This window comes from Ananas comosus, linkage group 7, assembly GCF_001540865.1.
Source record: "Ananas comosus cultivar F153 linkage group 7, ASM154086v1, whole genome shotgun sequence".
Classification (NCBI taxonomy): domain Eukaryota; kingdom Viridiplantae; phylum Streptophyta; class Magnoliopsida; order Poales; family Bromeliaceae; genus Ananas; species Ananas comosus.
Genome location: NC_033627.1, coordinates 13,378,879 through 13,394,963, shown reverse-complemented (window position 1 = coordinate 13,394,963; position 16,085 = coordinate 13,378,879). Strand labels below are relative to the sequence as shown.

The 16,085-nt window shown below is 35.0% G+C and overlaps 1 protein-coding gene across 8 annotated transcripts; it reads right to left on the bottom strand.

Annotated features, from left to right (window-relative positions):
* On the bottom strand, positions 4,576 to 10,774 carry LOC109712787 (reactive Intermediate Deaminase A, chloroplastic-like). 8 transcript variants are annotated; one of them, XR_002216968.1, is made up of 6 exons: positions 10,415 to 10,750; positions 8,882 to 8,997; positions 8,724 to 8,768; positions 6,826 to 6,846; positions 5,758 to 5,896; positions 4,576 to 4,829 (listed from the first exon to the last, which is right to left on the bottom strand). XR_002216968.1 is itself a non-coding variant. In XM_020236543.1 (5 exons), the coding sequence occupies exons 1-5, from the start codon at positions 10,644 to 10,646 to the stop codon at positions 5,849 to 5,851; spliced, it is 462 nt and encodes a 153-aa protein (XP_020092132.1). In that variant the 5' UTR covers positions 10,647 to 10,750; the 3' UTR covers positions 5,712 to 5,848. The 8 variants fall into 8 exon arrangements, 4 of the variants coding, with proteins under 4 accessions (XP_020092132.1, XP_020092131.1, XP_020092130.1 ...); XR_002216969.1 differs by having other exon boundaries at positions 4,576 to 4,819; XM_020236543.1 differs by lacking the exon at positions 4,576 to 4,829 and having other exon boundaries at positions 5,712 to 5,896.

Sequence of the window (16,085 nt, the reverse complement as noted above, 5' to 3'; positions counted from 1 at the left end):
TATCGATGTATCAACTGCAAGTAGGGGCAAAACAAAATGCTATTTCATGTGGCCCCTCGTACATTTTAACTTAAACCATTTAATTAGTTTTTCAACTTTCATACTTCGAGTGACAAAGCGTTAGAGTCTAGCGACTAAAGTGTGGAAATGAAGCGCCTATAGATTTTGATACCAGAATAAGTTATCTACTCATGATAATATATGCGCAATTAGGGTTTGCTTTTAATCTCCTAAATTTATGCATTAATTAGCACTAATTTAGGAAATTAATTGATTAACCAAATTTATGCAATTATTAGGCATTAATTTAGGAATCTACTTTAAATGTTTTAGTGCTTCTCGAATTATGCATTAATTTAAATTATAGAAATTTTAGAAATAGTTTTATTTCTAAATACGATGAATTTAAATTTTAAAACTTAAATACTTAAAATTTAAGAGTGAAGTTTAAATTAGAGGAATTTTATATTACTATTTAAAAACTAAATTTCTACCAAGATTTAAAATACAGTTTATTCGCACCAGTTTAAAACGTAATGCATAAAAAACTTAGAGAGTAAGATTTCTACAACTAGATTTCTCTAGAGGAATTTTATATTACTATTTAAATTTTAAATTCAATGATTTAAAAACTAGATTGAACCGATTGATTTGACTGATCAGACTTTGACCTATTCTATCAAGAATCTGATTTTAACCTATTGAACCGAATAACATTAAGAACAATTTGGAACCGGTAAAGATAATAAATATTTTAAACAGAATGATAATTTAACTGTTAGAGCTAATAAATATTTTAAATATAATTTTAAACATATAAATTAAAAAGATTAGAATTATTGGTGAGAAAAAAAATAGTTAGGAATTTGAATTCGAATCTGACTAACAATCACAAAACTTATTTCCGAACTCGACGGATTTCAAAAATCCATATCCAAATTCAAAACTGACCAATTTTTCGAAACCCAAAATCAAACCTAAACCAGAAGACTAGAATTCAAACAATTATTTCTGTTTACCATATTTCAAAGTATTTATATGAAACTTAAATTTTTAAAATATAAATTTGAATATAATATTAAATTTTAAATTTAAAAGTGAAATTTAAATTAGAGGAATTTCATATTACTATTTAAAGTTTAAATTCAATGATTATATTGTCAAAACATTTGAAATTTTCCTTATATGAAATGCCAAATTATGAAAGGAAAGATAGAGAGAGAAAAAGGAAACAAAGAAAAAATAAAAATTTTGAAAATATAGTAGATGTAAAATGACTAAATTGCCCATGTATTAAAAGACAAAAATATTCTTTTTTGAGGTACCTGGTAACCGGTACCTCTCCCAAAGTGACCTGCTATTGCAGGTCACAATTTTAAAAAAACTAAATCTGAGCCGTTGAATACACGTGAATGAACGGTAACCAAAAAAAAAATATATAGAAGCATTACTCTCATGATAATATATGAGCAATGAGGGTTTGATTTTAATCTCCTACAATGTCTCCATAAGATCTCAATATAATGTATTTTATCTACGGAGAAATATATCTTATTCTAAGAAAATAATTGGAAGATCGAATATAGTGTGGTGTTATGTACATCTAATTAATCATTCTTTTAGTCTACTAATTGCTACGTTAATTATTCTTAGCAAACAAAAGAGATGTGTGAAATAAGATGTTCATATATCCAAATAGAAACTGACTTGAAATGTCGGATGGTACTAGGTTAATTATAGTTAACCTGTGTGTACAAACTCGTGAATAAAAGGAACCTGAACAAACACAAGAGCTCAAATGATTGACATGTGCTTCTTCCATGAAGCAGTTGGAAAAAGGAGAGAAGGAGCTTTAAACTAGGTGAAATTATGATGTAAAACATATATATTGCTAAGATTACTGATTTGATTGAAATACTCACTTAATTAGGTGCTAATTCTACTAATGGATCTTATTATAATTAACTCTACTTGAGGAGACAACAATGGAGAGGAGTGGCAGCTAGAATTTTTTTTTAAAAAAAGGGTACGTCCGAGAGATAATCCAATTTACAACTAATAGTAGCTAATTAAGAATAAGAATAATGCTAGAATTACATTTTTCTTATCACTAATCAATTCGATCGATTGTACGAGAATGCCGTTGCCTTTTAATAATGGTTGTACTAGAATAGTAGGGTCACGTGAAGATGTTTCCTCTTTGATGCAGTTGTTCAATAATAGAGATACCGAGATGCTTGTAAAAATACAAAGAGGAAGATGATGGAGATGCTTGGTCCCATGTTGTAGTATGCTTATCTGTTAAGTTGCCAATATGATTAAATTTCAATTTAATTCCACTTGAGCTCAATACTAATTAAATCAAATGAAATTAATAATATAATATTTGTACATAAGTTATTCCATAAGTCACTGACTATTAGTACGTCCTCTCTTGCCAATGGAGCGTTAATTACGACTACTCGATCATCTTGGATTCCGTGTGACCCCTCAACGGGTGGAACACAGCTGTTCTGTGCGCTCTAACTCATATCATCTTCATCTCATGAATGGTGCAGAAGAGAGAGAGAATATAAGTAGGAGATCCATCCCCACCGTACCAATTTACTTTTACTTTAATTACACGAGTCCTTTGCATACTATAGTTCACGATGCATGAGTGGTGTGGTCCCAATTTTCTGTTACTAAGGAATCGGCAAAAGGATCGTACCATTGATTCTTTTGCTTTGTTTTTTTGCTTTTTGGCCCTCATTAGTGGAGCTTTTTCCAGGGTAGGAGACTGAGGAAGGTGCTAGCTAGAGAGGGTTCTTTGCTTTGTAGATGTGTGCAAAAGTGCTTTGAGATCGATCACATTAAGTTCGAAACTAAATTGCTTCTTCGAGTAATTCTATTTAAACAGTATTTATTTTATTATTATTATTATTATTTTGAATCTTAATGATTTGTCACCTCCCATGCCCTACACTTATTTGGGCATAGGCAACATCAAAGTGACTCAAAAATGTTTGCTACAATGGTCTCCTAGATATGCTATATCCTGGTGCTCACTAAAAACTAATGGCAAAGAAGAGTTCATATATCTATTCACAAAAAATTTCCAAGTCGATTTGATGCTCATAGCTAGGGGTGTAAACGAGCCAAACACAAGCGAGCTGGAGCCGGCTCATGTTCGGCTTGTTTAATAAAGAAGTCAAACACGAGCCGACTCGTTAAAATATCGAGGCCGAAAAGGCTCACGAGCTAGCCAACGAGCAATAAGTTAAGAGGTTTAGATTGAATATATATAAAAATAAATTTTAGAATCTTATCTATTAGACTTTGATCTAATAATTAAAATTTTACATATAATTGAGTCTTTTTATAATTGAGCTCGCCTTTATATTTTATTGTGCTAAAAATTAAATAATAAAAATATATATTATAATATAATTATTTATTTATATATATAAATATAAATTAAATAAATTATATAAATATAAAATATATGTATTCGAGCTTGTTATCGAGCCGAACACAAGCGAGCTAACCCCAGCTCGTGTTCGGCTCGTTTAATAAACGAGCCAAAAAATTCAGCTCGTGTTCGCTCGTTACTAACGCGCGATTCGATCTTGAGCTCATTTCGAGCCGAACACGAGCTGGTTCGCGAACAGCGAGCTAGATTACCACCCTACTCAAAGCTATCATTAAAGCATGGGAAGAGAATCACAAATTGCTAAGGTGTAAAATTTCACCTGTGCTATAGGACTGGTTGTATTTTCCTCACAAAGTTTGTGTGGACCAAAAGGTTAACAACACATTTTTTTGGGGGTACCAAGTGTAAACATCACTTGGCTAAAGTTAAGAGTTTCATTTATTGTCATTTACTTCACCAACCATAATGTGCTCATGTTGGTCAAGAGAATTGGGAAGCATTTAAAATCATTGGATATTTTAAGGCTTTGATGTAGAGAAAAAAGAAGAAAATTTGGCATGAAAAAGTAAAGCAAGAATTACTAAAACTTGTCAAATTTTACATAAGAGTCCAAAAATAATCTTTAAAGAAAACGTGGTTTCAACTCACTTAAGAGAGTGAATGATCAACTCCCATGGTTTTTTTGTTACTATTGTTCTCCTAAAAGCAGTGGCACTTATTTTGTGGATCAATCACATGCAATGTTGGGTTGGCTACATAAGGGACCATCTCAAAAGAATACATAGTTAAAAAGGAAGGTTTATCATAATATTATAATAATTCCAACAAATAAACAACAATTATCTACTTCCTTTAGGAAATGAGAGAGAAAGAGATACTAACATCCATTTAGCATACATGAAGGATAGTGCACATCCCACAGAACGAGTCAGCACGTCGAGATCAATCGCGGAAGTTTCACATAAGCATAACAAGTCCTGGCGAAAGCGACTCGCTTTCGCCAATGGAAAATACTAACCTAACTTAGTGTTTCTCACATGTTCTCTTAGTTTTCTTCCTCATAACAGCGACAGCAAGATGAAACTTTGATTATAGACAAATATACCATTGTGATTTTACTATGTAATCTTCATACACCGGACAGGTAAAGGAGACAACTGTCATGGCGGCTCAAAGTTGGAAGGTTGCAATTAATTGCGAAATGTCACATGCTCAAATGCAAGGAAACAACATACATGGAAAAACAAGAAAGAAGAGATAAGAGTAACATTTAATAACAGGTTTAGATATGACAATGATAGCTAACCTACTGGTTTTCTGATCCACAGATTCGAGAATTCACACCTGAGAAGAGGAACTGCAACTCGCAAGCACGGTAGATTGGTTACTTCATTCCTGTAGCATTGACTGCAGAAACCTTATTATTTTTCAGAAAGAAAAGAAACATTACTGGGATATCCACAACTTGTAATGTAAATAAGTTAATTAAGAACAAAGCTGACCATCTAATCTCATGCAATGTATCCACAATAAGAAGCACATGGAAGCAACTAGAATATGGATATAACTAGAAGAAAACCTTGACCTTTATTATTATATTTAATACCATCATGTTATTTTCCTATATATGTGATGTTTGATTTACACATGTATATATATATTTCTGAATATTATATAAGTATCAGTACTTCAATACGTATAAAGAAAAGTATCGCACATCATACAAAGTTGACTATTCATGTTTATTCACTGTATACTGAATAAGGATGGTGGATGGGTGAAAGGTAGGATATGCATACCTCAATAGATAGCCTAAGACATATTTGGCCTCATTTAAGGGCCAATTTGAATGCTGGAATGACTTAATTGGACAAAACTTGCGAATGATACAGAATTTCTTTTGTGATTGCAACTTCAAAACTTGACGAATTATCATAATCATAATTAATTTATCATATTCTGCTGAAAACAAAGTGTAAGGCTATACATTCATTGCATATGCTACAGACATCCTTCCCCGGTCCCAATCAAATCAATTACCGAACCAATTACGAAAACCACATAAGTAAACAAAAAGGACACGTTAAACAAGATATCCGTGTATCCAAATGGACCCTAAAGGGCTTCATGGTAATTCATTCATGGGGAGTACGAGAAGATGTCTACAATTGCATAGAATATATGGCCTCTTTCTACACTTGGAATATGATAAATCACCTTGTAATTGAAGATACTATTCGGAATATCAAAACAATCAGGTTGTCAACATAGCTTCTATTGAACTCCTACACTGAAATCATGAACCACAAAGGAAAATCCCAAAAAACAAAGTTATCATCATAAACCTGTTTCAGCATCCATATCAACCCTGCCGAATTCCTCATATCAGAAAGCCCTGCTCATTTCTCCCAGAAGAGAAAAACTACAATCTTGTTTCTAGAAGTAGTTTTCACCACACGCCTCAGTGAAGCAAGCATTGGTTAACTGAAATAGAGGTTGAACCTTTTAAGTTCAATAGCAAGGTGACCAAAGCATCCTGATGCAATTATTCATTAAAGATCTAGAAACAGTATTGATACATACATGCCGGCCATTAAAAAATTATATATGCCGATATATAATAGTATGAATTTATTTATTTATTTTAGCAATAAAATATTCTAAATGTGTATTATATATTTTTTTCAAATTCTTTAAAATTTATTAAAAAATTACTTACTAATTTAAAGAATATAAGGCTTTAAATTATGCCATCGGCATAGGATCTGTATCGTGTCGATATATTATTGATATGATACGACACTATAGATACGGTCCGTGTCGATGGACACTTAAATTTTTGGGGAAGGAAAGAGACTACAACAATATTCCAATGGCTTTTCAAATTTTTTTAGAAAACAAAGAGCAAAATATCCTTCTCATATATAATTTTTTTTTTTTTACTTTTCAATCCGACCAATCAAAGAGAATTATCCCAATCACACTCATACACTATATAAATCTCACACTCACCTATCTAAGAATTTAATTTTTTTAAAAAAAATAATTATATTAAAAAAATTGCTAATTGAATGGATAAAGTGTAAGATTTATAGCATATTTATGTATGCCTGATATACAGATAGTATTACTCAGTTCTAATATTATCAACTAAAAAACACTAGTCAACTTTGGCAGGAAAAAGCAAAAAAAAAAAAAAGATTATTATATGTGAGTGCACTTTCAAATTTTAAATTCTCTTTTTTTTTACAAATATACATTGGCTCAAAAGTGCATGCTTTTTCCTGCCAAAGTTGACCAAGCATAGTGTTGCAGTTTCTTATATAATAATTTTTAAATTTTTTTTTGCTTTTTCCTGCCAAATGTTGTAGTTGGCTCCATGTGTATCAGGTAGTGTAAGACTAGTGCAATACCTGCGCGTTGCGGCGGGTTATCTGTGAAGGTAAAGAACGAAGATCAATAAAATTACTGCTGAAAATAAATATGACGTTTAATAAAAATCACTGCTGAAACTATTGAGTAACGACAACAAGTGATTGGAGCACGCACAGTATAGAAGACAAAATTGTTTGAAGCAAGCACAGAACCGGAAGGCCCCCATCAACAGGGCAATCAAGATATTTTTTTCGGTCAGCACTAATTACACGAAATTACTATAAATTCGAGCAGCAACATCGATAGAATGAAATATAACAGAAGATTTATACAACAAAAATATAAGAACAACTAAAAGAGTTCATTTAATCATCTCCATCATTGGGCCAACCCTAGGTACTGCAACGTCCACATAAGCTCGAAAAGCAACCTGTGGCATCCAAACTCACTCCATACCTCGCTGGAGGCAAAGAGAACTTCGTGCATATGCTGCGTAGCAGTCTGCGAAAGGTAATATCGGTGACAACCGGTTCTGCCATCGCTACAGGTGAGATCAAAATGAGGCAAAGGATGCAGTAGGAAATATATACCTTTTATTATAGCAAAGTTTTTAAGGATAGAATTTTTCATTTTTTATGTGGTTTTTTTTTTTTTTTTCGTTTCTTTACAACGTTTTTTGCCAACATAATTAGCATTAGTTTCTCGGTTTATAGCAACCAACATAAAAGCATTACATCTCCTGACGATTTACGGAGCTTTATTTTTTGGCAGTTTTAACTATAGCATTCGTAGCCTCTAATTTACGACTTCGAATTAATAGCGCATTCTTTTAAGTTTCTTCTTCTTTTTTTTATTAATGTAAACAGCAAATGGTTACACATGTATGTATAAAATGTGGTGGAAGAGCAGCAGAGAAAGGAATGCAGAGGAAATAGAAGTTGCAACATCTTTGTAGAAAAGCTGGAAGCAAGAACAGAGGAGAACGTACAGGTGGTGTAGCAGGATGCAGAACAACAAGCAAATTTAGCGATGCTCGAAGCAGGAACGCACCAATCGAACTCCGCAAGCGCACTAAGCAAAAAATCTACCTGCTCAGTTTGGCGATCTATATTGTGCTGGGCTAGTATCACGCCCTAGTTTGGTGCGGGGAGGGTTTGAAACAATTGGCCCAGTCTCAACCTAGAGCATCCAACCTATACCCTGACGAAGAGCTATGCTAAATCAAAGTCAATTCAGACACCTATTGACTCTGTAATAACATCACTGCCTTGGATCAACAGGGGAACTTTTGGGTGTCAATCAATAGGGCCACATGCAGGCCAAAATTGTTAAAACCTGAGGCCCAAACATATCTCACATTGGAGGGTTTTAGGAGTTCTTACAAGATACTCCAAAAGTTTGCTTGAGAACTTTGCCATCTTAAATTACAAGTAATAAGTAAATGCTTCAAATGATTATGCTATCATTGAATCGTTCACACCAAACTCACCAAAAATTTCACGAAATCATATACAAGGGGAAAAAAAAACATCACTATCATCCGTTCAGTTATTTCTTACAGTCTATACACAAAGTTAATGCAAAAAAAAGGACCATTTTTATTACACTTTTAATAGATTAATATAAGCATCTTAAACCTAAAAGGCCTTTCACATGTTGCAGATCAGGTACATAACCACATATGATCAGGCATTCTGTATGCGCATTACTATCAAAAAGTTTGTCTTAAAACAAACAGATTGACACTTTAAAGTGAATGCAACGTCAATATAAACATTGAACATAGGAATTTTACATCTCACGCTATGTTTACTATACTTTCATTAGGTCAGTATCGCTTCTAATACTTGTTAAAAAGACAAAAGCAAATTGCAAAACAAGAAAACTACGAAATGAAACTGATAATCTACGGATTAATCAAATTCAACTTGCTTACCTGCTCAGTTTGCTCTTCAATGCTGTCAGAGATAAACTTTCTTGTCTACAAAAATACGGATCACAAAAAGTGCACCAATAAGAAATCGAAAGAATGCTATTTCGCCGCAAATGCACTTAATTTTCTAGAATTAACCCCATGAACTAGAGATGACAAACCTCGGGAACAAGGCCCAGAACACCAGAGACGAAAACAAGGTTATTGGCTTTGACAGCCTGCGAGTACGGGCCTAACGCCGCAGGCGCCTTTTCTGTCTGGACAGCCTCCTTCTTATCTAAAAACAGGGCATCGGATTGCAAAGCTTGAGCTAATTATTTTTCATAAAATTCTAACACTGAATACTCAATGAATGCTTCGCATTGTTTTTTCTTTTTAAACCTCAAATTTAATGGCCAAGATTTCAACATAACGAACAGTGCACATAGGAATGTGAGAAAACAAAAATTGACTTATCAGAAACAGGCGACACTACGACAGCTAAAATGATTCAAGATTTCAAGAATTTTACTTACAATTAGCTTAATCATATACCGGATAGTTCATGATTCTCCCTTATGAAAAATGGTTAACCACTTACACAGCTAGAGAAGCTCTAAATAGTCACATTTCGCATATCTGTTCTCCTTTTTGCAGAATAATTTTTTCTAACAAGCCGGATACACCACGCCGTTGTAAACATCTAATCATAATAGTTGAAAACCAATTGCACAATACCTTTGTTAAAACGAAGCAACACTGTAACAAGAGAACAAACCCTACAAATTCTTTCCTTTTTGTAATGTTCCGAACGAATCGCAGCCGCCAATGATAAGATTCGCCAAGACGAGCACGGCGGGAAGGATGATGGGTCTGAGAGGCGAGTAGAGATAGAGATAGAGATAGAGAGTAGAAAGTGAGATAAGAAGTTTGAGATAGATATTAGGAGTGGGGATTAGAAGTAGAGAAGAGATAAGAGTTGGAGAAAGAGAGTTTAGAGAAGAAGGAGAATTGGGGAATGGGGAAGAAGCAGATTCAATATTCCATTCATGACCCTAACTTGCATTACATTCTGATATACTTATACTACTTAGTACCCGTAGTGAAAACAAAATTATTTAATCTTCGAGGACTAAACAGCAAAAGTGATAAAATAAGAAGTGGACTGGTTGAGCTGCCAATTCGGATAGTGGGGCCCTTTCCTGGGCTTTCCCGATCCCCTCTGCTGATTGTCGGGCAAACGGACTCGGGTCCGCCCTTCTCCGCACTACCCGCAACCCTGCGGGTCTTTGGTTCCCCATTTCGCCCCGATCCGAGCTCCGGCTCGCCCGATCCATGCGTAACGGTAAGTGGGCGTCGGTTCCTGCCTTCTCCGCATCACCCGCAACCGGCGGGTCTTGGGTTCGCCATTTACCTCCGATCCGAGTCGCGGAACCTTCGACCCGCAGGTTCTCGTCTTCGCCCCAATTCCAAGATTCTGTCGGATTTCCTCCTCCAACCTCGATCTCCATGTGCACCGATGATGCCCTAATCCCGTTGACCCGCCGGAGTTCCGCCCGAGCACCTTCCCATCGGATCGCTCCGCCGAGTTCGCTCCTCGCCATCCCGCTGCTGCCACTTATCTCTACTTTTACTGTGTAAAGTTGAGATTTTTACTACTTCTCCTTTAACTACTCTACTCCTTTATTCTTCAGGTTGTTACACTTTTCCATTACCTGCGGCGGTGGCGGAGGCGGTGGTGGAGGAGGAGAGGGTAGCGTTGACGGAGGCGAATGGGTTGTGGGATTTGGTCGAGGAGGAGGAGGAGCGGAGGAGGGAGCCGGCCACGGAGACACAGCAGAGCCCCGCCGCCGCCACGGGCGCGCGCGCGCGCAGCGCGCGCAGGTCGGCCCCCGGCGCCGCCGCCGCCGCCGCCGCCGCCGACCTCGCGGCGCACCACGCCATCATCGCTCTCGCTCTCACTCTCTCGCTCTTACTCTCTCTCTCGGTGGGAAAATAGGTTTAGAGTTTAGGGTTTAGGGTTTGGGTTTCTCTCTTGCAAAGTGCAATGGTGTTCGCAGTTAAAAAAGAAAAAAAATAGAAACAATTTTGGGTTTTGCAAAAATTTTAATTTGTGAAATTAAATAAAATATTAAATAAATGGACTAATTTTCATATCCAGCCCAATTATTCTTTGGGTTTTTGGGCCAGGATTGGGCCTTGAATGGGCCACATATTCCAAATCAGGCCCTGAGAAAAAAAAATTTATATTATCAAACAAATTTAAGCGGGAAAAATTTTGAACGAGGAGCCTCTGATTCTGCCGCGCCAGACTCTCCCTAATCCGCCTTAGACCGGAAAACTTTAATCGTGACAGAATTTTCAAATTCGAGTGCATGCATGGTGTATATATTGGACTGCTCGCCAAATTGTCTCAACAAGATCTCGTTGTGGTGCTCCTCAACAAACACATAGGTGGCTCAAGCCCCGGCCACAATGGGAATCTCGTAGGATAAGAATCACTGGGCTATGCAGCAACTATTTGGTGAAAGACAGCATCCATTCCATTATTAAGAGTAAATGAGAGGAGAAAGTGGAATGATCTGATTAATTCTCTTGTACAGTATGTGATTTGGAGCACCAAATGCGGAATCAATAAGAGGTAAAAGTGAAACTATCCAAATCACCCAACTTGACAAGTTTGGCAACTAAATATAAGTCATGATTCCTGACTTAGGGGCTTAGATCCCAGCAAATAAGATCTTTCATAAACACTTAAATTATCTTAGTGATAGTGTCATTCGTTGACAATTTTGTATTTTTACCATCTTTTTACTTTTTAGGATTACTATAATTCCTTTGATGTGAGTCATGTTACCTCCTCATCTTGTGTCCACTATTTAACAGCAGTCACATTATTCCAAGATTGTTTCCAAGTAGAGAGAAAATAATGAAGGTAAAAAGCCAAATTCTCTTCTTTGTACTCCCCTTTTGGAATGGTGGCAACTATTAAATAAATGTTTGCAGAACCATTCATTTCCATGCATGCAAAACGCCTAAGTGGTACTCGCATTTACACATCAAGGAAGATATTTTCTTTAAAAAATAGAGAAAAAAAAAAAGCATGTCCCTACTTTTTAATAAAAAGAGATCCCTTTATTAATTCATGGAACTTATATAAAGATGGGCACATTATTATTATTACCATAAAAATTTGGAGCCATTTGCGATGGAAACTTTTGCAAATTGTAAATGACATTAAATATTTTGAATATATTAATGGAACATAAATTTATCCATCTACTGAAGGTTACATTTAGCCCCACGAGTGCTCACATTTGAGCAGAGTTATTTAAAAAAAAACTTAAAAATTTTGCTAAAATCTTCTCTACATGCATACAATATTATTGTAGCAAAAGCAAAAGCAAAAGCAAAAGTTTTAATAGATTTTAGAGAAAATTGTCGTGCGTTAGATCATTTAGAAAAGATGTTACAGAAGCTAGGCCAAATAAGTGATAACATTTGTAGAGATATTTAATTTTTCTACAATGAATTCAAATTCAATGTCTAACTAATATTTATACTCATATACAGGATCATCAACTCATCCCAAATACCAGCCCACTCCAAATTAGATGAGCTCCTCCATGAATGGTCCAAAGCTAAAAGCCCACATCAAAATCTTAAACTAAGGATAGGCTACAAGTGTAGGCAATGGTATTGTGCATGCGTTGGGTTGAGTTCCCTGTCTCACCCTCTTAAATGCTTCCACTCTCTCCATACACTTCTCCATGCTATATATGCATTCCATTGCCCTGCACCAACCCCTACTTATAATTATTATCTGCCTCTTTACTTCTACCTCCTCCCCCTCTTCTCTCTCTCTCTCTCTCTCTCTCTCTCATTATATGATCCCTTGATTCCCTTCACACTAATAAGGCTCTTCTTAGCTAATTATTAGTGCTAAGTAGAGAGGGTTTTGAATGGAGGGCTTTTGGAGTGAGGTTCCTGGTCTTACCTTTGGGCTTTGCATGAGCTCTCTAAGGAAATTAACTTTTGAATACGATCTATACCACTTGAAGTGTTTAGAAATCAAATTTCATACATTTTTTATATTGTTATCTTATTCATCGAGTGGTCGCAAGAATGAACGGTTGAAAATGAATATTCTTTAAAAATTGATGATAGGAGTCTTGTAATCAAGATCAACAGTATAGATCTTGTTTTAAATAGTTTAAAGAATTTTCTAACAAAAATTCAATTAATTTGGATACCTTTACACCGTTAAACGAGAAAACACTTTATATCGACCATTAAAATTACAAAATTTGAAACCCTTTGATCATTAGGCAAATGATGTCAAAAAGATTTGAAATTTGATTTTTAAACACTTGAAATGGTATAAATCATGTTCAACGGTGCCGATCATCGATTTGGAGGTTCCATCATCGAAAACAAATGGACTGCAACGGAGCCCGTTTGCTACCGATAGCATTCAAGCTCAACTCTATATATATATATATATATATATATATATCATTATGATTACCGGCACAATCAGCATCTGAAAGGGCTCATAATGAAGTAAAGANCCCCCCTCTCTCTCTCTCTCTCTCTCTCTCTCTCTCTCTCTCACACACACACACACACTGTTCACTATTCTAACCATAGAATAGTCCTGATGAGGCAGAGAGTTTGGTTGTAGAGGAAAAATACTTTTACTACAAACAAATTTTACCAGACTTTACAAACTACACAATTAAATGGTTGAAATCATAAGTCATACTTTTTAGTTTTTAAATATCGTCACCTATATACTAGTTTGTAAAGTATTATAAAAATTATTTGTAAAGTGATGATATGAATTTTATAATCAAGATCGAGAGTATAGATCTTGTTCTAAATAGTTTAAAGAATTTTCTAACCAAAATTCAATTGATTTGAGTATTTTTATACCGTTAAACAAGAAAACGCCTCATATCGACCATTAAAGTTATAAATTTTGAAACCTTTTGATCATTAGGTCAATAATGTTAAATAGATTTGAAATTTGGTTTCTAAATACTTCAAGTTGTATAGATCATGTTCAATGGTGTCGATCGTCGATTTGGAGGCTACATCGAAAACAAATGGGTAGCAACAGAGCCCGTTTGCTACCGATAGTATTCTAGCTCAACTCTCTCTCTCTCTCTCTCTCTCTCTCTATATATATATATATATATATATTAATTGGTTTTGTCCTAAAAACATGATTATTCAGAGAAGGGCATGATTACAAGCATGAGGAAAATGATAGTAACAAAACTAAATTCGCCATAGGTCGATAAAGTGTATTGAATCGAGTTGTTATCCATTCAGTAAACTTGGCTGGATTTAATATACCTAATCTCTGTACAATAATTCTCGCTTTATAAACAACACTATCTTATATACATAAGAAGTCGAGTTTACGCTATCTTATATACATAAGAAGTCGAGTTTACGAAATGCATATATGATCGTCTCATTTTACAGCGATACACAAGTAAACTGTTACTTTTGAAGGGGATTTAAAGGTTTTCTTTTTTTCTTTTTTTGTATGTTTTATAATTTTTACCGCAAAACATCACACTGTATAGTTATGTATTGAGAGCAATGAATGTGCTGCACATGCATGCACTATATAAGGTGGCTGAGCCAAATGCAGGGTGACTAGGATGTGTTACCTGTTATGAGAGGGTCAGTTGTGAGTGAAGCACAAGCTAGCTCATGGGAGGGACCATGTAAATAAGTTGATCCTAGGTTTTGAAATAATCATAACTCAAATTAGTAGCTAGATATGGTTGGTCCACTATATATATTTATGATAAGGATAAAGTTAAACCCAAAGTGCGTTATCTTTAGTCCTAGTGTGTTAACTTGACCTGTTCTTTTGTGTAATGTGAAGTGGCAACAAAAGTAAGTTGATGTTTGTAGCAATTTCCATCTGCTTGTACCTTTGCATCAATCAAAAGCACTGAATTTAGGACATGCTTAACTCTGCTATAGGGCAGTGCTGTTAGAAAAAGAATTATACAAATTAGACTCGGCAAATTATTTCTTTAATAGAATCAGAAGCACTGAATCGAAACTTTCGCCTCTTAAGGCTCAGAGCTCATAACTAAAAGTGCTTAGACATTTTGACATGAACAAATCTATACCAGTAGGCATATGTTATTCATCATACTGATGCATGCAAACTTATTTTTTATGTGCAGGACTTTAAGAAGGGAGAGAGTGCAAGGAGAATGCCAAAATGTGGGCATTTGTTTCATACACTCTGCATAGACAGATGGCTAGTGAGACATGGATCTTGCCCTGTTTGTAGGCAAGATGCATGTTTAGAGCACCATTGAGATATTTTATGACTTAGTAGCTTCTCTCCTAAGTTTTAAACAGGCCACTACTCTGATTACAGAGCAAACTATAAATCAATTGGCAAGGGTAATCATAAAAAGGGTTTGCAGTTTGGAAAAGATTGAACAGCTTTCCTTCTCCGGAAACTTTGACAAGCAAAATGGATCGGAAGTGAGCCAAAATAAGCTTTCGGGACCCAAACAGTAGAAGCTTTAGTCTGAACTTGTGTATGTTGTATGATGAAACTATTGTGGAGGACATCAATGAAAAAGTTGTTAGTGTTTTTGGGAATGACAAAGAAGGAACACCACGACTTAGTTGATCTGAATCTTGGGTCCACTATGCAAAAGACAAATAAAATCATCTATTTCAGAACCTGGACTTGATTGCCAAAAACAGTAAATAACAATCAAGATCATCTTCTGAGAGAGAACTAAATTACACACTGATGTTGCTTTGGAACCTACTAGTCTCATAAGAATAATCTCCAAAGTAAAGAATTCAGGATTTCTACCAAGCTAAAGCTCACAGGTCGCATGCTGTTCAGCTGTCTGAATGTAATGTTAATCTAAAGGAAAAAGCATGGGAAGTAATAATCTATAAAGGCAAATACTTGCAAATATAATGAATCAAAAGGCCCCATTGAAACACACCACAAAAGATTCTTTTTTTATTTTGTTTTTTCGGAAGAAAAATACACCACAGAGGACTTAAAGAGGCACAAATACATCAATATACACACACACTGTGTGAAGACTCCACTATTACACTGAACATATCACAAAAGACTTCAATATATCAAGTAAACAGAGTTGAAGGACAAGTACAACATACCACTAACTCTTTTTTTCTTTTTTTTCTTTTTTTTTTTTTTTGTTTTTTGTTTTTTGTATGCAGAGAAAATACACACCAGAACGAACTTGAATACATTAAATAAACACACATATTTGAAGGACCATTAAACATAAACCTAATTTTCCATTAAAAACACAACTCTCTTTTTTTTTTTTTTTCTTTTTTTCTTTTTTTTCT